Raw genomic sequence first — 22,372 nt, 5'->3', positions numbered from 1 at the left:
ACCTGATTTAATGCAATCTAAGGCCGATACACAAATGTTCACCTAGCACCCCCTGCCGATCAAGTAGCACATTACATTTGTTCAAAAATACTGCCCAAGGTAGATGGCCAGTTAATGCCAATCAGGCACTCAGTCTGATGATCCCTGATTAAGGAGATACATTAAGACTTATCGTCATCCTGAATTCTCTTAGTTTTCAGGAATAGTTCTCCAGGTTTCTTGAAGGACATTCAAAGCTCTTCTTTTAATGTTCGCTGCCTTTTGTTGCAGTCTCTGTCAAAATGAAGAAGAAGAAGAAGAAGAAGAAGAAGAAGAAACAGCCTTTATTGTCCCACAGAGGGGAAATTTGGGTGTAACAGCAGCCGCAGTTATTATAAATATAAATAAAGATATAATAATTCACACTATTAAGAAAAGAATATATATAAAATCAACAAACAATATTAACCTTAATACTACTAATAATAACACTATATACAATGTACATGATGTGCCTGTGTGTTGAACCTTAACAGGCCGGACTATTTACAGTATATTATATATTATCCTACATTGTGTAGGCTATTGTGGTTTTTGTTGGGAGCAGTGATGGTTATAAAGTCTTACAGCTGCTGGGAGGAAGGATCTACGGTAACGCTCCTTTGTGCATTTAGGATGCAGCAGTCTGTCACTGAAGGAGCTCTCCAGCTCAGCAACAGCTTCATGCATGGGATGGGAGACCTTGTCCATCAGTGATGTTATTTTGGTCAGAGTCCTTCTGTCTCCCACCACCTGCACTGAGTCGAGAGGACATCCTAGGACAGAGCTGGCTTTCCTGATGAGCTTGTCTATCCTCTTCCTCTCAGCTGTAGACAAGCTGCTGCTCCAACATACTGCTGCATAGAAGATGGCTGATGCCACCACAGAGTCATAGAAGGTCTTCAGGAGTGTCCCCTGCACTCCAAAAGACCTCAGCCTTCTCAGCAGGTAGAGTCTGCTCTGACCCTTCCTGTAGAGCGCATCAGTGTTATGAGTCCAGTCCAGTTTATTGTTTAGGTGAACACCCAGGTACTTATAAGAGTCCACTATCTCAATGTCCACTCCCTGGATGTTCACCGGTGTCCGTGTGGTGGGTCTGCGCCTGCGGAAATCCACCACCAGCTCCTTGGTTTTAGCGGCGTTGATCAGGAGGTGGTTCCGCTGGCACCAGTCCACAAAGTCCTGAGTCCACTGTCTGTACTCTGAGTCATCCTCACCTGTGATGAGGCCAACTATGGCAGAGTCGTCAGAGAACTTCTGCAGATGGCAGCGTGGGGAGTTGATGGAGAAGTCTGCAGTGTAGAGGGTGAAGAGGAACGGTGCCAGCACAGTTCCCTGTGGGGCCCCCGTACTGCAGACCAGCCTGTCAGAGACACAGCCCTGTGTCCTCACGTACTGTGGGCGGTCAGTGAGGTAGTCCAGTATCCACTCGGAGATGTGGTGGTCCACTCCTGACAGTTCCAGCTTGTCTCTCAGAAGTCCTGGCTGGATGGTGTTAAAAGCACTGGAGAAATCAAAGAACATGATCCTCACAGTGCTTCCAGGCTTCTCCAGGTGGGTCAGAGCTCGGTGCAGGAGGTAGATGATGGCGTCATCCACCCCGATGCCAGGCCGGTAGGCGAACTGCAGGGGTCTCATCAAGGTCTCTCTTCCATCTCTCACAAACATTTTTAATAACCGCTGCATTCACAAAGGATTTTTTACTCTCCTGCCATCTGGGAGGAGGTAGCCACTGCACAAACACAACCAGACTGTGCAACAGCTTCATTCCACAAGCTATCAGGCTCCTGAACTCCAACCTGAACTGATGGACTCAGACACACACACACACACACACACACACACACACACACACACACACACACACACACACACACACACACACATATGATGGACTGACATGCACACATGACGGACTCTCATACACACACATGCATACATTATAGACTTACACACATACATACGTGATGGCCTATTGACACACAACTTAATGCACACAGCTATTTTATTGCACTACTGCAACCTTGCAATTTGCACTTACTTTGTTATCTTGCTGCTAGAATCTATGCTGTTAATGTATATTAATGTAGATCATCCATTGTACTGTCTTCTTACTTTATTACTTCTTACTTTTAGAATAAGAACTTATTCTGTATTTAATGTAGTGTATATATATTTTTTTGTATTTAAATTTGTCTTGCACTTTTTGTTCTATGTAGCACCCCTGGACCCTGGAGGAACATTGTTTTGTTTCAATATATACTTGTTTATATCTGAAATGACAATAAAACCTCAATTCAGCTCAACTCAACTCATTGTCAGATGATGCTGAAAAATGAAGCTGCAGTCAGTCAGATGCTTGGTGGATCAAAATCTGACTGTACTTTTCTGCATTCATAATTCCTTCAGTTTTGACAAGATCCCCACAAACACCACTGGCTTAAATGCAGCCCCGAACCCTGACAGAGCCTCCACCGTGTTTTACAGATGGCTGTAGACACTCACCGTTATACCTCTCTCCTGACCTCCTCTGTACATACTGACAATGATTTGAACCAAGAATTTGGATTCATCACTCCATCAGACCTGTTGCCACTGATTTTCAGTCCAGTTCTTATGTAATGTGGCATACCTCAGCCCTTTCTCCCTGTTTCCCTTCCTTAAGAATGGCTCCTTCCACTGAGACCATTTCTGATGAGGATTTAGTGACCAGGAGTCAAGAACCTGCACTCCATGCCAAAATATGACAGGTTTTCAGCTAAAAGCTCTTTGGGAATCACCTTGTTAGTACAATTTATTTTATTTTATGTTTGAATGATTCATATCAGAGGCTGAAAATTACAAGAAAATCTCATTAGAAGCAAAATATAAAGAAATGAGGGGTGGCTCAAGATTTTTGCACTGAATTTTCCTTCAACCCCCTAACCCTGAAACGCTGAAGGCATGACTTATTTGAATTATACTCTAAAAATTCCCTATGGCAGTCTGTTACATTAATTCATATCTATATATATAGTAAAAAGTAGGGGTGGGACTCGATTAAAAAAATTAATCGAATTAATTACAAGCTTTGTAATTAATTAATCGAAATTAATCGCATTTTAATCGCATTTCAATATTTGGCATGAGAAATATTAATTTAAGTTTAGTTGATGAATGAATCAATATACATAAGCTTAAACTTCAAAATGTTGTTTATTTTCCCACCAGTCTACTACACAGACCAACGAAGGGTGGAAGTACTCCTGTGATAAACTCCTGAAATTAAAGTTAAGCATCATAACTGGATAGTTTTATTCAACATTAATGTCTCACTTGTTATAGTTGGAAATTAATCATTCTCTCAGCTGTATTCCTTGATGTTGAAATGTGTCATCCTTGTTTTAACAGCTTATTTTGAATTAAAGACTTAAAATTAAACCACAAAAAGGAGAAAAAGTTCGTTCTCCGTTTAAACAGCTGCTTTTACACAGCTGTGCTTCACACTCACGGTTGCTAGGCGACATGAGCTACGCAGAGGTGACGGCAGCTGATATGAAGGCTAGCCGCTCACTTCCGGCCTTTGTGGTGTTCGTGGGCTGCGAAAGACGTGGGCCGGGTCCTTCGCAGGATGCGGCCCCTAATTTGGACATTGTGCGTCGATATAATCTGTATGCCGGGAACTCGCGCACTGAGAAACGTTCCACGGTGCAAAGTGCGATTAAAATGCGTTAAAATTTTTAACGCGTTAATTTCCCCATAATTAATTAATCGAAATTAACGCGTTAAAGTCCCACCCCTAGTAAAAAGATAAAATCACATATTTTAACAAGTCTCTCAAATACAAATAAGTCTCCAACTCCAGCATTTAAATTCATGCGGAAAATAATCAGACATTTCAGGCCAGCTCATGTGTTTGGACACTGTGGAAGCCAGATATATTAATACCAGAAATAAGCAAGAAAAAGTATTTAAAAATAAAGGTTAGTTTTCTCAGTGAATAACAGTTGGCATTCATTTTATGAGTGCATATAATCATTTTGAGTTTGTGTAGATTGTTGTGGCTACAGTGGAAGCACTTGCGCATAATAATTACAACTGACCCTGTTCCACACAACCAACTGGCCACCAATCTGGACCAAGTCCAGACTACACAAAGAGGCTTTTATTTTTGAAGCCTCAGTCCGGATACACAGTTCCCCACCGCGGTGAACTTGACTCTAGTGGACCGCGCTCCCGGCGGGCAGACAGCGGAGAGGGTCAGTTAGTACCAGCGCGACCACTGAGCAGCACCGAGTCTCTGACCTGAAACCTCCATAATGCATGGGGGCAAAAGAGGGCTGGTGGCTCCGCAGAACACTTTCCTGGAAAATATAGTCAGGCGCTCCAGCGGTGAGTTTTTTTTTTTTCTTCTGACATGGAAACCAGAAATAAATGCTTTCGATTAGATTTGGCAGTCTGGGAACCAACACAGGACTGGGATGCTAAAGTAAACCGATGGTTATTTTGTGCCGTTTACTGGAAAACAGAATCAGCAAACGCCTGTTTTGTTTTAAAGTAAAAATTTACCAGAAAGTAGGTGAGAATAAAGACAAAATAAAGACTATTCTTTTTGTGATGATTGCGATTTTACATCATCGCATATAATGAGTATCATGTTATGAAGATTTTAAGACAGTCATTTGAGCATTTTAGTAGCTGATTTTATTTCTATACCTTGTGACAGAAGATAAAGTTCATAAAAAAAAAAGAAATTCAGACCAGTCTGTAGCTTCAGATTTGATGCGCGGTGTCTGCTCAAAGGCATTGAAGAGTAAAGTTCTCCTAATATGAAAACATGCATTCACGTTCTTGCAAAAATTGGATTTGCAGCCCTTCCTTTATAATTTGATTTATGGCACTTTATCTCTTAGCTACACATGCCACTGAGTAGAGCATAGATTTTCTGTACACTTCTTTTTTTTTTTTTTTTTTTCCAGAAAGGAAACACATGTCAGCAAAACAGCCAATAATAGTATTGCTGATTTTAAAATTTAAAGTAGTGTATGCAGGAGAGACAATACGGACATTATTCTCATGACAACGGAAGGTTTTTCTTACAAACGCAGAGATGGAGACGTGCAAGATTGATTCAGTGTGTGTAAAATTTACTCTTCCCTTCAGTAATGTGATGATTATCTGAAATTTAGTCTTTATTATCTGAGCGTCCCACAACAAAAGCCTGCAGAGTTTAATTTGGAAGAAATGCCGTCAGCCTTTAGTCTGAAGACTGCAGACTGCACTGAAACTGCAGTAAAGCGGAATAAGTTTTTAGCTCCTCATCAATATTTCATTTGCATTAGGAGTGGAACATAAACAGCTATTTCTGCCACTCACCTGATCACCACTGCTCTAAATGTGGATGACATTTGCATCTTGTTGATATGGTAAATAATTTGTGAGAGTGGTCGGCACGTAAAGAGACCATAAATAAATCATTACAAAAATGCAACTTTTTTTTCTTAATGGGATATAAAATAGATTCATTGTTGCATAACTAATTGTCCTCTTGACTGTGTGATCTGTGATATTTGTTGCATTTTGTCTCAGAAACAAGCTTCCTGTTGGGAAATGCACAGATCGTGGAGTGGCCGGTCGTATACAGCAACGATGGATTCTGCAAGCTGTCCAGATACCACAGAGCAGAGGTCATGCACAAGAGCAGCACGTGCAAGTAAGATGCTCTTTTTCTTAGAATGACCTGAACGTAAAGCACCAGCGGACAGTTTATGTTTGAAGTTTCCTCGTGTGGTCTGCTGCTACGTTTGATTATGTTTTCTTCCTTGTCTCTCTGCCTCACTTTGCAGTTTCATGTACGGCGATCTGACTGATAAAAATACCATAGACAAAATCAGACAAACGTTTGACAATTATGAGTCCAATTTCTATGAAGTGCTCCTGTATACAAAGAACAGTAAGTACTATAAAATATTTTAGAATCACAAAAAAAAAAATGAAATGCATGTTTAGAAGTGATATGCACTCATTTACTTTCTTTCTTATACTGTACTACGTCGCAGTTTTTCCCAGTTGTCCTCTTAATACAGGACTCTCATTTTGATTGTTTCCCACAGAAACACCAATATGGCTTTACATGCAGATAGCCCCAATCAGAAATGAAAATGACAAGGTGGTGCTTTTCCTCTGCACCTTCAGAGATATCACTCTGTTCAAACAGCCAATTGAGGATGACTCCACAAGAGGTGAGGGAGTTTATGTTACCGTCCAAATGAGTGCCAACTGACATTATTCTGCATTTCTGGCATTTTTACATGGAAAGGTTTGGAGCGATCTCTAAAGGTCCAGCCGTTAGAATGAAAGACAAAGGAGGGTGAAAGGTCGTGAGCGCGTATGAGTTGCTGTGACTTAAAAAGCCTTTTTTTCCCCTGGTGTGTAACATGCAACTGTCCAGGTGTTATTTGTCCGGGTCAGTGAACACTGGTCTCTGTGAGACCATGTCCCCGGGCATAAAGAGACTTTTTACATACATCAAGCAGAGCTAAATGATAGTAAGGGCACAAGGAGGAGGTAGCTGTATGAAAATACTGCTGGTACAAAAAAGGCAGGTTTTCCAGTGAAGACGGAAACAGCAGCAAGCTATCAAGACCGTTATTGTCTCGGAGCTGCTGAAACATATTGCATTAACTTATACTGCTGAGCTACATAACACTGTGCTCATTCAAGATCAAATCTATTTTGGTGGTTTCAAAAATATGAAAATTTTGAATTGTCTTGATTATGCCTCCACAGTGTGGTGGTTTACATATTTGCCTAACAAGTGAAAGATGGTTCACGCTGGGGAGGAGACACAAATCCCTTGGGCGTTGTGTTAGGACGGGCATCCAGTGTAAAAATCTGCCAAATCAAATATGCGGAGCCACCCACTGTGTGAATAAGGAAGCAGCTGAAAGTAGCTTCTATTTCTAAAAAATTCAATTTCAGTATATATTTAAAGTTGGGATTTATTGAAGTCATGAATCTGCAGAGTTGCGTGGAGCGTTTAAGGAGTTAAGAAAAGAGAAGAGCAGTGCTTTGAGAATCTGAATGACCTTACGTGACGCGTGATGCTGGACGTTTGCCATGTGGAAACTACAAATTTCAGAAGATGGACTACAAAATGCGCGTCTTTCTTCACCAACTTGTTCTAACCCTGTTGCTTTATGCAGGCCATTTAAAGGAGAACAGCCTGTGAAAAATGAGGTTGGAATTTTAAAGAAAAAGGAACATATAGAGCCAGATTTGCTAACATCTGCAGAAGTACAAAGCCTTCTTTTGATTTTAAAAAGCTGCTGGATTTACTAAAGAAGCACAGTGAGTGACAATTTTGTGACTGAAAGGTATGAACAGGATTTTTTTTTTGCCACTGGCTTTATGGCAAATGTATTCAGGAGGAGAATATTTTGATGAGTCACGCAAAGGTGAATTACAAAGTCTGTGGCACACAGTTTACTGCAAATTGGACGAATGCTAAAAAAAAAAAAATCATGTCTTATGCCTGTTGTGGTTGTGTTGTGGTTCTGAACTGCCTCACTGTTTCCAGAGGGAAACACATGCATGTTGTTAAATACTCTAAATATATCAGCGGGTTATGGGATGAAATGGAAAATGCAGTTATAATTAACATGTACATGATCTGCACCACTTTGTTACGTTGATTGTTTTTATGAATGGTCGGATGGTCTGTTACAATGAATTATGGCATTTTCTCCTCTCCTTTCATAAAGGATGGTCCCAGTGCATCCTCTGCTAAAGGAAGCAATAAAGGAAGCACTGAAGCTCCTTTCCTTAGTATTTGGAGAATTGGAACAGATCTTATTCCTAAGCAAAACAGACTATTGAAGCACACCCAAAGACTGAGAGGAAAGGAAGGAAGGGACTATTTATGCACATGAGGCTAATCAGGGAGATTGGAAGCTAAAGGGTAACAAGGCACAGCTGAATTCAACCGAGGCAACAAAACAAGGGGGGGGGTAAAACTAGTCACGAGATTCAGGAGACAAATAACTAACAAACTTAAACAGAAAGTGAGAAACAACAGCTAAACAGGGAAACACAGACACAAGAATGAACTTGACATAGAGGGTTAAGCCACAGGAGGATGAGAAACACTGTGGGAACAAATAAACTAATGCAAACAGAAACTGGAACTGAGACCACCCCTCAGAAAGAGCTTTATTTGTCACATACATATACATGCAGTGAGATTCATTCTCTGCATTTAACCCATCACACACATGGAGTATGTAGTACACACAGCACAGCATGGAGCAGGGGGCAGCCAAGGGAGCAACCTGGGGGGGTGGGCTTGCTCAGGGACCCAGAGTGATGCCAGCCCGAGGATTTGAACCAGGGTCCTCTCAGTGATGAACCCTCTTCTTCTCCCCTAGGCCACCACTCCAGGTGCAATTGCGCATGCAATTGACCTCAAATTTGGCACTGCGCTTATTTGTGTCTGCAGGAGCACACCCTCTTAGTGTGAAGTGGATTGTGCGCATGTCTGTATTTCATTTGTTTTGACTTTCAAAATAGATGAAATACAGACATGCACACAGTGGTTCCTTGATATATTAGCTGTAAGTACACGAGGTTTGTTTATTATAAATCTTGTAGAAATGGAAAGTCACTTTTGGGCCCACTCTTTATGTTCTTTCAGGTTCTGTCACTTCTGTGCTTCCTCGGGCACTGGAACAGGGTTTCTTTTGCTGGGTAAAGTTTCCAAGTGTTTCAGCATTCCTAATTTCATCTGTCAGGAAAACAAATGCTCTGTCCTCTTCCTGTTTTGACGGAGCAGTTGTGATTGTGGCAGGTAGCAGACAGAAGCGCACAGTTAAAGTGAGGCTAGTAGGCAACCAGTCTAAACACAGATGTTGTTATTCAATGGCAAAAAGTTCAAGTCAAAATGTGTCTATTGCCCATTTAATAAAGAAAAACATTACTTAATACTCCCATAGACTGTCTTGTTTGCTGCCATATACTCAGTAAAATAAAAATGTGTTAACATTTTTATTAAATGTTCCTTTATTCTTAAATAATGCCGGATGCCAGGTTGTCCTGTGTGCATTCATAAAACGGTCTGTGTTGCTGTCCGTGGACAGGGTGGACAAAGTTTGCCAGGCTCACACGGGCACTGGCCAACAATCGAAACCTGGTGCAGCAGTTAACACCACTCAATAAGTCGGAGGTCAGCCACAAGCCCTCCAGACTGGCTGAGGTGAGCAGGACCCAGTTTTCTTTCCAGAATCTTCTTAAGAATAACACCAGTTAAATCAGTAAGGTGGCAAATGTTTCCTCTCAATGAAAGGCTCTCCAGCTGGGATCAGACATTCTCCCTCAGTACAAGCAGGAGGCCCCTAAGACCCCTCCACACATCATCCTCCACTACTGCACTTTCAAGACCACGTGGGACTGGGTCATCCTCATCCTCACCTTCTACACTGCCATCATGGTGCCCTATAATGTTTCCTTTAGGACCAAGCAGAACAACTTGGCCTGGCTGGTTGTGGACAGTGTTGTCGATGTCATCTTTTTGATTGACATTGTACTTAACTTCCACACCACCTTTGTGGGTCCAGCTGGAGAGGTGATTTCAGATGCCAAGCTCATTAGAATGAATTACCTGAAGACGTGGTTTGTTATCGACCTGCTGTCCTGCCTGCCCTACGATATCATCAACGCCTTTGAAAATGGTGACGACGTGAGTAAACTTGAATAATGATAATTCTTATAATGTGGGATTAATTGCTCAGACAGTGGTAGTTCTTTCAATGTAAACATTAAAATGCTTCTGTTATTTTTTTTTGTTTTAATGTAGGATATCCTCACACATGCCTCTTCGGCAGGTCATCTTCGTGAGTCACACTTCCACAGGAATAGCACACGGACAGAAGACTCTGTGCTCCCAGTAAGTAAATTTATGTCTTTCTTTAAATCTGCTATGATAAATATGGTTTTTAAAAACTGATATCAGGCAACCTGTCCGGGGTATACCCTGCCTCTCGCCCTGTAACAGAGATAGGCTCTGGCCCCCCTGTGACCTTGAATTGGATAAGCGAAAGAGAATGGATGGCTGGATGAAAATCAGGTCATGTTATTGATCCCTCGTGGTGACAAACTCACACTGAATAATCACAAAGTTGGAAGTTGCCTGTTTTATGGAATATTTCAGAATCTTTGAGCTCTTTGTTTTAAGTTTTCAACCCAGAACTTTGACAATATCACCAATAATATCCACAAACTCAGGTGGTATGGTGCCGCAGTGGTTAGCACGTCACCTCACAGAAAGAAGGTTCTGGGTTTGAATCCACTGGCAGGCTGGGGCCTTTTCTGTGCGGAGCACTATTTTAACAGTGATTCTAAACTGGCTGTAGGTGTGAATGTGAGTGTGAATGGTGGTCTGTTCTGTGTTAGCCCTGTGATAGATTGGTGACATGTCTAGGGTGTACTAGCTCACATTTCCCTTTTCTCACTCTGTAGGGTCTCAGCAGCCTCTTCAGTTCCCTTAAAGTCATCCGCCTGCTCCGTCTGGGCCGCGTGGCCCGAAAATTGGACCACTACCTGGAGTATGGAGCTGCGGTCCTGGTCCTGCTGGTGTGTGTCTTTGGCCTGGTGGCTCACTGGCTTGCCTGCATTTGGTACAGCATTGGGGACCACGAGGTGATCGATGAGACCACCAACACCATTCAGACAGACAGCTGGCTTTACCAGTTGGCACTGAGCATTGGAACTCCTTACCGCTACAATGTCAGCGGTAACGGGCGGTGGGAAGGGGGTCCTAACAAAGACACGCTGTACATTTCTTCTCTTTATTTCACCATGACGAGTCTGACCACCATTGGATTTGGTAACATTGCTCCAACAACGGATGGCGAGAAGATTTTCTCTGTGGCTATGATGATGGTGGGCTGTAAGTACTCAGTCACCACACACATTCTCAGTATTCATCACATTTAAAGTTGCTCCAAAGGTTTCACAAAACCTTGGAAATCTTTTTTTTTTTTTTTTTAATTAAAAAACCTTAAAATACATTCACCTTCAAATGCCAGATCCCTCCAGTTTGGTTACTGGAGTTTTAGCTATTGTTATGCTGAGGCTCAAATCATTTATCTGGCAGCTGCAATGTGATAGTGTAATAGTGTCATATAATGGCATAATCCATGAGTTTTAAACAGCACTTGAAACTAGGAAGCAATGTTTTAACAATATTCAATAGCATCTCTTGCAGGTAAAGTTTGACAGAACAACAGCTTTGCAACAACAAAAACTGTCCTGTGTCCCCATCACTCCACACCAAACAAAGCATACGTCCTTTGATGTCATTTGTGCATTCATCCATTCAGAATATGCCAGTTGAACCTTGCAGGAGATGAAACAATCTGGTCGCACTTACTTGCATGCTAGTCAAGATAACGTGCTCTCCACAGTCCTGCTGGCTATCTACCAGCTGCCAGTAAAGCAACATATGGTATATAAGTTATACAATATGGGGAGGATCTTCATGGTGTGCGGGAAATTAAGTCCCAGCTTGCTGTGATCAATACATGGCTGCTGTTACACAAAGTTAACATAGCGTACAGCACTGAAAATGTATTTTCTGTTGATGACTTTGTTTAGAAATGAATGTTTTTATGTACCTGCTATTGACTTTTTACATTTTCAACAAAGTGAAAGTGAAACATTGCAGATCAGACTATAGGTTTAAATTTTGATTTAATAAGATATTTTTGAACCATTTTTTCTTTTCTGTATGTATTGTCTTTTATTATGTTGCATGATAACCTACATACCCCCACTTGCCACTTTATTAGGTACACCTTTTGCCTTAACTCTTCATGGCACAGATTGACATGATAGCATCACACAGTTGCTGCAGATTTGTTGGCACATCCATGATGTCGATCTCCCGTTCCATCACATCCCAGAGGTGCTCTATTGGATCGAGAGCTGGTAACTGTGAAGGCCATTTGAGTACAGTGAACTCACTGTCATCCTTAAGAAATCAGTTTGAGGTGATATGAGCTTTGTGACATGGTACATTTTCTTGCTGGAAGCAGACATCAAAAGATGGGTACACTAAAGGGATGGACATGGTCAGCAACGATACTCAGGTAGACTGGGGCATTTAAACAAAACTCATTTGGTACTAAGGGGCCTAAAGTGTGCCATGAAAATATTCCCCACACCATTACACCACCAGCAGCCTGAACTTTTGATACAAGCCAGGATTTATCCTTGCGTTCATGGTTTTTTTATGCCAAATTCTGACCCGAGACTCACACCAGGTAAGGTTTCTCCAATCTTTTGCTGAGCTCATGCAAATTGTAGCCTCAGCTACCAGTTCTTAGCTAACAGGAGTGACACCCAGTGTGGTCTTCTGCTGCTGTAGTCCATCTGCCTCGAGGTTTGACATATTTTGCGTTCAAAGATGTGGTTCTGCATACCATGGGTGTAACGGGCGGTTATCTGAGTTACTGTTGCCTTCCTATAAGCTTGAAGCAGTCTGGCCATTCTCCTCTGACCTCAAGAAGGCATGTCCACCTAGAGAACTGCCACTCACTGGATATTTTCTCCTTTTCAGAACATTCTCTGTAAACCCTAGAGATGGTTATGTGGAAAAAAATCCCATCTGGCACCAACAGCCATGTCACATCATCTCTTTTTTCCATTCTGATTATCAGTTTGAACTTAAGCAAGTCATCTTGACCATGTCTATATGCCGAAATGCTCTGAGTTGCTGTCATGTGATTGGCTGATATTTGCCTTAATGAGCAGTTAGATAAGTGTACCTAACACAGTGGCCTGTGAGTGTATTAGCTTCACAAGAATATAAAATAGGCATCCATTTAAAACATACTAAAAAGAAATTTCAGTGTAAAATTTCTCCATGAAAGCTGTAAAGCCAGCAGCCATCAAGATCACCATGTAAAACCCTTTTGACAAAAACAGTAAGGAGATGTTATAATTGATCCAACACACTTAAAGTTTTTTTAGCCAGGGGTGTAAATAGGTTGTCTGTCTGTAACTGCCACCCTAATGGAACAAAACGAGAGTTTATTATTTAAAATCCCATTTTGACAATGATAGTATTCACTAATCAGAAAGGGAAATAAGTGTTTCTACCTTAGAGGACAAAATAAGCCACAGACAACATTTTCTTCTCTTCGTTCTCGTCATGTATTCACATTTAGCTGCAGCCGCGGTGCTTGAACCACTCTGAGTTTCGGCTTTGTCAATAATCAAAAGTGACATGTTCAGCGCCCATCACAGCCTGCTCTGTGAGTGTCTGTCTGTGGGCCGGCCATCATATCAGAATAGTATCGCGTCTTAATTCAGTCAGTCGTTTTCCTCCTTAAGTTCTCCTCTTTTAATTGCTTTTTTTAAATGCAGGGAACAAATGCTGTTGCAGTTCTTCTGTGTTGCACACGGTCAGTACAAAGTGGAATACTTCATTCTGTTCTGATTTGCCTTTAAAAGCTTCAGCAAATACAAATATGTATCTTTACATTCTCTGTGTTACATGACTTTGAGTTTGGGACATGACTGTCAGTTTGCTGAGCATGAAGCTTATATAGAGTCTTGTGTAACATGAACTTAGAAATTAAGCATTATGTTATATAAGTCTACATATAAGTCACGCAATATTCATAACGCAACTTCATAAACTAGCAAGAACTTAATGTTGTAATGATATTAATGCCACACAGACAAATGCTTTATTTAAAAAACAAACCAGTGGGTTTATTTTCTGAAGTTATATATTTTGTATCTTAATAACCTTTGGTGGTTCCACTTCACCAAAATAGAAATGTCTATTTTTATTCCAGTGTATTGCTTTCATCACACACTGCAGATAGAGTAATAGGTTCACCTTCAGTGCCATTGCCTGTATAGTACCTTGGTCATCACTCGCCTTTGTGCATTAACCTTTGGCCCACTCCTCTAAAACAGCATGTAGAGTGATGCAATAAGACCAGTGAGAACACAGAAAGTGACAGCCACGCTTCAAGCTTTGTACAACCGAAAGTAAACACCCATTATTCTGATGGTGCCTGGCTCACAAAGATCATTCAGTCACACTGCAGTGTCGGCTTCAATCATGGCACATAAATCTCCTGCTATAGATACAGTAATTATGTGAGTGGAGAGGGAATCGAAGAGAGGGCTGGTTTGCCTGCAGGCTCGGGTGTAGTAAGTGGACAATGAGCCATCACGTTAGATATGTATCCTAACCTCTGTGATCACGCTGTGGCGACCGGAGACGAAGCTTTCCCGTTGAGTGGATAAAACCTCGCAATAAGAGATGCTGACTGACTCTTTGAGGTCACTGCAGCACAGCGCTCTTACTGAGGAAATGTGGATTGGAAATTATATCATAAAGAGTTAGCCCATGCCTCATTGTGTATATGAGGCTGTGCATGCATGTGTTTAAGAAAACTGCACTGTCAGTGGTGTTCTGTGTATTTACACTTCACTAAATTACAAAACAAAATTCCATTATTTGCAAAAAAAAAAATCACCAAAGAGTTTCGTCCAAATTCAAAAAAAAAAATTATTGTTAATATTATCATAACCAATATATAGTAATTATATGCTTGTAGTACTCATACAGCATTATGTCAAATGAGGTTTTTATTTTTCTCTCACTGTAAACTCTTTGAAACCTTTAAATTCATTTAATTTATACACCAATGAATTACAGCATTATTAATAAAATGTGTCACGTATAAATTAGGAGATTGTAGTAAACAACTTCATGTAAACATTTGGGCAATCATGATTAAACTACATAATTTGGTCATTATTATTAAAAAAAAAAAAAAGCCTATCCCAGCTGTCATAGGACTAGAGGTGGGGTACACTCTGGACAGGTCACCAGTCTGTTGCAGGGCTAACACATAGAGACAGCCATTCATGCTCACATTCACACCTATCCCCACTAACCGCATGTCTTTGGACTATGGGCATGGTGAGAACATGCAGATTCCACATCAAAAGACTGGATTCAAACCCAGGACCTTCTTGCTCTGAGGCGGTGGTTCTAACCACTGCAACACCGTGCCACCCACTTGGCCCAAAGTGCCCCAGTGGGGTGGGGCTAAAAGTGGAGCAGCAGCACTTTCCATTTCACAAACTGAAATAGATAAAACTACACAGTGACATGTTCACAGTTTAGATTTGTTTTTGTATTTTTTATCCAAACTTTGTTCTAAAACCTTTAGCTTATTAGGCCTTCATCCATCCATCCATTCAGGAACTGCCATTAAGAAAAGATGATGGCATTTCAAGGGCTTACAGATCTTTGGAACACTCATCAACCATGAACTCCTAAAAACAAAGCTAACTGAGTGCCTCCACAATTTTGTCTCATTAAACCCCATATTAAATAATTCCATAATAAAAATATCTGCTGGGCAGGTGGGCAAAGCAAAAGCCTTCATATGACTGCAGAGGAGCTGCAAGAAGGTTTTGCTCACAGTGGCTTGGAGGAACAACCATTCTGCACGAACAGGGTCTACAGGTTTACTCCTTATCAGGAGGAAGCCTTACCTTTGACTTTATGACAAGCTGCAACATTTCCTCAAAGGCCTAGAAAGGCAAGTAGATGAGCTGGTTTGTTTGAAGACTATAGTTTGGAGGGAAAAGGTTTGATGAAAGAGTCACTTTATCTTGCCACATGCTAAAAATGTGGGTCAAACACAAGCTTTCATGTGGTCGTGTGTCAGCTGGTAGCGTGGAAAGCATTGTACAGTTAGAGGGCAGAATTGCTCTTTTAAGTATCAGCACGTTCTGGTTTTGGCCTGCAACAGACTGGTGACCTGTCCAGGGTGTACTTCACCTTTCCTGCTATATCAGCTGGGATAGGATCCAGCGCCAAAAGCTGGATACTGTTATCTCATAAATATGATTATTTGTCAGACTTCCATATAAACTTCAGTTTGAATAAATAAGATGACCTAAAACATGCTCTCCCGCCTCTTGTTGTTGAGTAAAGCTGCCCTGCTTTTCAGTATGGCTGCCCCCCCACCCCCACCCCACAGTACCTGATTTTGCTCTTCATCTTTTCTTTCAGCACTGTTATATGCCACCATCTTTGGAAACGTCACCACCATCTTTCAGCAGATGTACACCAACACAAACCGCTACCACGAAATGCTCAACAACGTGCGTGACTTTCTCAAGCTTTATCAGGTTCCCAAAGGTCTGAGCGAGAGGGTTATGGACTTCATTGTCTCCACCTGGGCCATGTCTAAGGGCATTGACACAGATAAGGTACAGATCTGTGCAAAAGTTGAAGTGGAGGGGTGCTTTCAAAAACAATGTGGTAATATGTTTTTATTTATCAAACTGATGTGCAGTTACTTAAACTTAGCATAGTCCTTCTGTGAAGTTAGGATGCCTCAGTTATGTCTGTCTGTCCTTATAATCCCAGACCGAGTTATATTTGGCCATGTTGTAATCCAGAGTGGTAGCAGAGTGTAGGTTTAGCTTTGATTGATAATTGCCTCAATAATGATCACTACTGCAGGTCTTTAAACATTCATGCTTTGCTTTATGGATTTTTGCAACAGCCTAATTAAGCAGCTTGCCTTTTGTTAAATCTTGGGTATTAAAATATCCATTAATATGTCTTGCAGGTGAGCAGCTGGAAATGTTACATATTTAATCTCCCTGGATGATGCATTGTTTGCTGTAAAATCTCACCATCTCTTTTAGGTTCTCGCTATCTGTCCTAAAGACATGCGTGCAGACATCTGCGTCCACCTCAACAGGCAGGTGTTCAATGACCATCCAGCCTTTCGTCTGGCGAGTGACGGCTGTTTGCGCTCTCTCGCTGTGGAGTTTCAGACCACACACTGCGCACCTGGAGACCTCATCTTCCACATCGGGGAGAGCGTCGATACGCTCTGCTTTGTAGTCTCGGGTTCACTCGAAGTAATCCAGGATGATGAGGTCATCGCAATACTAGGTAATCCAGTGGAACATTATGCTGAGAGCAGCCAAGTTTTAGCAGCGGCTCTCAGTTATGACAGCGAAGATTGTGTCAGTGCAAAGTGTTTTCCGAAGCCCCTTTTACACTGATATTACCTAAATGTGATAGATTTTATCCCCTTTAAATTTATATTTCTCTGATCCATTAGATGTTTATCTTAAAAGCTTGTTGTAAGTACGCAAAGTAATGTCTGGCCCTGTGCAGGTAAAGGTGACGTGTTTGGAGACGCGTTCTGGAAAGAGACCTCACTGGCTCGAGCTTGTGCCAACGTGCGAGCGCTGACGTACTGCGATCTGCACGTCATCCGGAGAGAGCCTCTGATGCGGGTGCTGGAATTTTACACGGCATTCGCCAACTCGTTCTCCCGCCACCTCATCCTCACCTGTAACCTGCGAAAACGGGTAAAAAAAAAAAAAAAAAAAAAACCTTTACGGCTGTTCTGTCCTTCCTGTTTGTAATCGATGCTGGTCAAACGCAGCTGTTACGTTCAGCTTAAAGCAAGAAAGGCAAAAAATCTGACTCCCCAATTTAACTTCAACAGGGGACATTATACCACTAAAACCACCAATGTGTAGCCATCTGCCTTTACAATCTGCAACAAATTTGAGTCAACCAAACCTGCTCCTTTATACATGCAGCATTTTTACTTCATTACACTTAGTCTCTGTCCACAAACTCCTCCTACACAATCAGTAACCAAACTTGACACACAGGTATAACTATATCAGATTTTATGACGCAGTCATGTTGCCTAGCAACCACCTAACAGACTAAAATCACAGACCAAACAAAAATGTGCAAAATATAGTATTTCAATGACACATCGACACAATTGTCCTTTCTAACTCAATAAAAGCACAGAAAGAGAGCAAAAATGTTTATAAACTTGGACAAAAATTTTAATTAAATCCCTTCTTTACAGATGAGACTTCTATCATACCACATGTGCTGTGGCCTTGAGCTAGGCAGCATGGAATACCTGAGTACGAGGCAGAGCTGCTTATAGTTTTCCATAACGTGTGTTGTGGTAAATGGACTATAGGTCTATATCACTTTTCTCTTTGCATCGACCGCTCAGAGAGCCTTTTTATCAAATTACAAGCTGAGACTAAACAGCTGGAATGTGAAAAGAATAAACTTAAATAAATCTGCATGTGCACGCCGTCTCCATCCAGATTTCAGAGCCTGTCTGCAAAAAGGGCAATCACAAAAAATTAGTGCAAAGCCAGTCTAAACTAAGGCTCTAATATTTCACACAGGTTCTCGAGGCTACACATATTGATCCCTTTACAGCACTGAGATACTTTACTTTCCAGCCTTGAGAGTAGGTTTCTAATTTATATATACTGCTGTAATATTATCTTTTAAGTTCTTAATGGATGTTCCCGTCAAGTCACACCACTACATGTAGTTTGTTGTTCTTTGTTCACGACTGGTTTATATGAGGTGCTTATGAGGCTGTTTTCAATAAAAAAAAACACACTGCACACAATGCTGAGATGCCAAGTTTTGGCATATCTTTGAAAACCTGGGCTTCTCTAATGCCTATAATGCTTCTTAAGTGGTTTAACAAACAAAACATTCCTCTGAATCTTTAGGTACGAGGACTGGGTTGAAAATGAGTAGAAAAAGTAGCCGTTTTCCAAAGAAAAACTTTGAAGACCTTCAGAAAACCTGGAAAACTACTGCTCAAGACCACTTTATAAAATATAAAGAAATAAGGGGTGGCTCAAGATTTTTGCATAGTACTCTAACCTATGTAATCTAATTATCTTTATGTATTCAGTTCCCTTGCATGTTCATGACATAACTTTCTAACTTCATTCTAACTGAGCTAAATTCTTGCAGGATAAGCCCAGGATTGAGTTATCTTCTATGTTGGTTTTTAATAGCTAAACTAGTCAGTTTCAGATTAATGCACAGATGATATTATAGAAATTGAATGCTAATTATTGAACCATTAATACACCAGTCCAAACAGCTGAGAGAGTTTGTAGAAAAACCATCACCACACAGGGAGCTTTAATCTGGGATTCAGGGGAGTAGGAGTTTCACAGATGAACTTCTCAGCTACTACAATGAAAGTTGTTACCAGAGTGGTATCAGAACCGGGAATTTAAAAGTGGCGAAGGCAGCAAGATGCTTGGAGTTGATCGACATTTCTTTCCTTTGTCTTCAGAAGGAATTCAGGAGACTCAGAGCTTAAATTGTCCTCCATTATTGAATTGTTTCTCCATTAATGGTTTCCCTTGTGCATTGCTGCTGTGGGCTCATAAATATTCCAGCATTGGTAACAGCTGCAGGCAGTTATCCTTGCTTTAAAGCTGCATTATGCTTCCTTTGTGCAATCTGCTTCATCCAGGTCAAGCACTAGAGCAGGGCTCTTCAACTCCAGGCCTCGAGAGCCCCTGTCCTGCAGGTTTTAGATGTATCTCTGCTTCAACACACCTGAGTCAAATATAGAAGTCATTAGCAGGACTCTGGAGAACTTGACTGCATACTGAGGAGGTAATTCAGCCATTTGATTCAGGTGTGTTGGATCAGGGACACATCTAAAACCTGCAGGACAGGGGCTCTCGAGGCCTGGAGTTGAAGAGCCCTGCACTAGAGTATGCAGCAAGTTTGGGGCAGCTACGACAATTTGCAGTGTGTCCTGCATCAGTGTCCTCATGCAGACTCTCCCTCTTGCAGGTGATCTTCAGAAAGATTGCTGATGTGAAGAGGGAGCAGGAGCGTCAGAGTGATGTTGCTCTCTCCATTCCTGAAGACCACCCTGTTCGCAAGTTGTTCCAGAAGTTCAGACAGCATAGAGATGCTCAAACAGCAGGAGAGTCCAACACCTACTTGGATCATAACTGCGTGCAGGTGGAGCTGCAGCACCGCCAGCAGCACACCGACTCAAACTCTTACACTCAGTCCAGTCAGTCGGTATCTCCCCCGCCGCAGCAGCAGGAGTACAGCTTGGCAGGAGGGGGAAGCGGCTGCAACGTACCTGAAAAGTCAGAGCAAAACTGCACACAGGAGGGTGTGGAGTCTGTATCAAAGCCTTGTGCAGAGAGTCAGTGCAGTCAGAGCAGTGGTGCAGGTGGGGAGGGTGCTGCAGGTAGCAGCAGGGCTGTCAGAGGCTGGGCAAAGTTTAGAAATGCTACGTTTGCTGAATCAGCATGCCCTGCTGTTGAGCAGGAGAAGCAGACACAGAAAGTAGATGAGTGGCCGAAAGCGTTGCAGTCCTCAGAACAGTTTGCAGCCCCCCAAAAGAACCAGGAATCAGGGGAAGGTGGAGAGAGGGGAAGCACGGAGGGCAGCAACAATGCAGGTGAGGAAACAAGCGCCCTGCATAAAACCGACTCCTGTGACAGTGGTATCACAAAGAGCGATCTACGCATCGACCGGGCAGGAGATTCAAGAAGCTCCTTTGAGCGAAGCCCATTGGAAAAGAGCCCCATGGAGAGAAATCCATTCGAGCACAGTCTCGGTGTTTACGCCGAGGTCTCCCTCAGACACTCCTTTGTACAGCCGCTGTCTGAACAAGCTCTGCTTCAAACGACGCTGCACGCAGCCAAGCTGGAGCTGAAAGGAGACATTCAGATACTGAGCGGCCGACTGTCACTCCTCGAGGCTCAGGTGAGCGAGATCCTCAGGTTGCTGTCAATCAAAAGGAGATTCTCGCTGCCACCGGTGTCCTCTCCAAAAGCAAGACGGAAAAGTCAAGATTCGGTGACCACCTCCAGGCCGTCCTCACCAAAAACCGATGATGGGGCTCTTTAAATTTTCTTAATAAAAAAATATTTAAATAAGCATCATGCATGTCCTGCTGGACCACAAACTTAATACTTGATTGCATGCAGAAATTGTTTTCATGTTACCTTAGCACCACAAGAATCCAGGGATTTATCTTATAGCTTTTAACTTATGAGACACTTTTAACTTGTGTGTGAGAAGAAACGGGGACAAATAATAAACAAACGAATATGTTTCTAAGAAACGATGCACACATTATAGCTACAATTCACGTATGACGAAGGTGCTTAATGAAACATGCAAGTTTAATGAAAATATGGTGGAGAACACAAGCTGCATATTTTGATTCTTTACATTTCTGGAAGTCAGTTTACAGTTTTTGGTAGAAAACCTTGAACCTTCCACGTGCACAATGTATGATAAATAGATGGCTGTCTATCTTATTTAAGAGGGGGAATCGAGAGTTTTTGTTGCTCGTCCTCAGTGGATCGACTACCTTCAGAGTTAATTGTCAGGTAATTAAATGTGCCTTACAATAGCAAAGCCTCACTGCGAGCTGTTTTTGATGAGATATAATGTTAATGATGATACATATGCATTACCTTATTTAGAAACTCATTTCACATGCATGTAAAGGAAAAAAAAAAGCAATACAATAATGTCACTTTTGGACTTTTAAAGATTTATTTTTCTGCAACAAGATGTGTACATGTCAGCAGGTTATTGCAGCAGACTTATTGTACATTTCTTCATGTAGCTTTGCATCTTGCTCAGGTATCTTTGTTCTCAGACTGAATTTCACTATTTAGCGGTTTTGTAAGATAAAGGGTAATCTATTTCCTGTTTTAATGCATTTTAAATGGTGGGTTACTATGCATATCTAAATGAAGGGTCCAGTGCACTAAACCCCATTTGTTCATATGGTTTTGAAAATACTGAGTAAATTCTGTAAATGATGACGGCATAGTTTTCTGTGACTGCAAATCATCTCAGTATGAACTGTAAGGGTTCCAGCATGTGTTAAGTATGTCTGTTTTATGTTACGTTCATAAACGACCTTGCATGCATCCAAGGGAAACCTGTCAACTGTGAAATGATTAATGAAAAGTGATGTCTGCTCACCATCTGTTGTTTAGTTTCTTCTCTTACGTAACACAAAAGTCTGCCTTTAAATTGGATGTCTCTGTAACAACAACACGCGAGCGGTTTTTGTGTTAAACGTGTTTTGTTTAATCCAGGTGAGTCACAGAAGGATATTGTGAACATGAAGAGCTGAAAATGACGGAACCCTGCAGCTTATGACAGTCGTTCTCGTGGAAACAGAAAAAGGGTTTAGCCTGTAGATCCACTCGACTGTCTCTTTAAAATACTATTTTTATTCAGTAGTTGACAGTGGAAACAAAGTTGCACCTTTGCAGTGACTGTTCCAGAGTTTTTAACCAGCACTGCTAATAATGAAGCAAATAGTAGCTTAAATTCCCCACTCACCCTGTGGCGGTCTGTGTCCTCTACCAGAGGCCTGGGAGCTTGAGGAGGTCTTCTGGACAGATCTGCTGGAGCCGTTCTCCCAGTTTTGGGGGTCACTGCCTTGCGTGTTTTGATTACCAC

The 22,372-nt window shown here is 41.7% G+C and overlaps 1 protein-coding gene across 1 annotated transcript; it reads left to right on the top strand.

The window, feature by feature from the left end:
• Nucleotides 1-4,117: 4,117 nt before the first annotated feature.
• On the top strand, nucleotides 4,118-21,771 carry LOC115774344 (potassium voltage-gated channel subfamily H member 5-like). The gene is made up of 12 exons (XM_030721564.1): nucleotides 4,118-4,389; nucleotides 5,587-5,710; nucleotides 5,844-5,950; nucleotides 6,111-6,239; nucleotides 9,132-9,247; nucleotides 9,338-9,730; nucleotides 9,848-9,937; nucleotides 10,510-10,939; nucleotides 16,103-16,302; nucleotides 16,747-16,999; nucleotides 17,228-17,424; nucleotides 19,715-21,771. The coding sequence occupies exons 1-12, from the start codon at nucleotides 4,317-4,319 to the stop codon at nucleotides 20,789-20,791; spliced, it is 3,189 nt and encodes a 1,062-aa protein (XP_030577424.1). The 5' UTR covers nucleotides 4,118-4,316; the 3' UTR covers nucleotides 20,792-21,771.
• Nucleotides 21,772-22,372: the final 601 nt, after the last annotated feature.

This window comes from Archocentrus centrarchus, chromosome 24 (assembly GCF_007364275.1).
Source record: "Archocentrus centrarchus isolate MPI-CPG fArcCen1 chromosome 24, fArcCen1, whole genome shotgun sequence".
Classification (NCBI taxonomy): domain Eukaryota; kingdom Metazoa; phylum Chordata; class Actinopteri; order Cichliformes; family Cichlidae; genus Archocentrus; species Archocentrus centrarchus.
The sequence above is the reverse complement of the archived record's forward strand: the minus strand, read 5'-3'. Positions and strand labels throughout refer to the sequence as shown.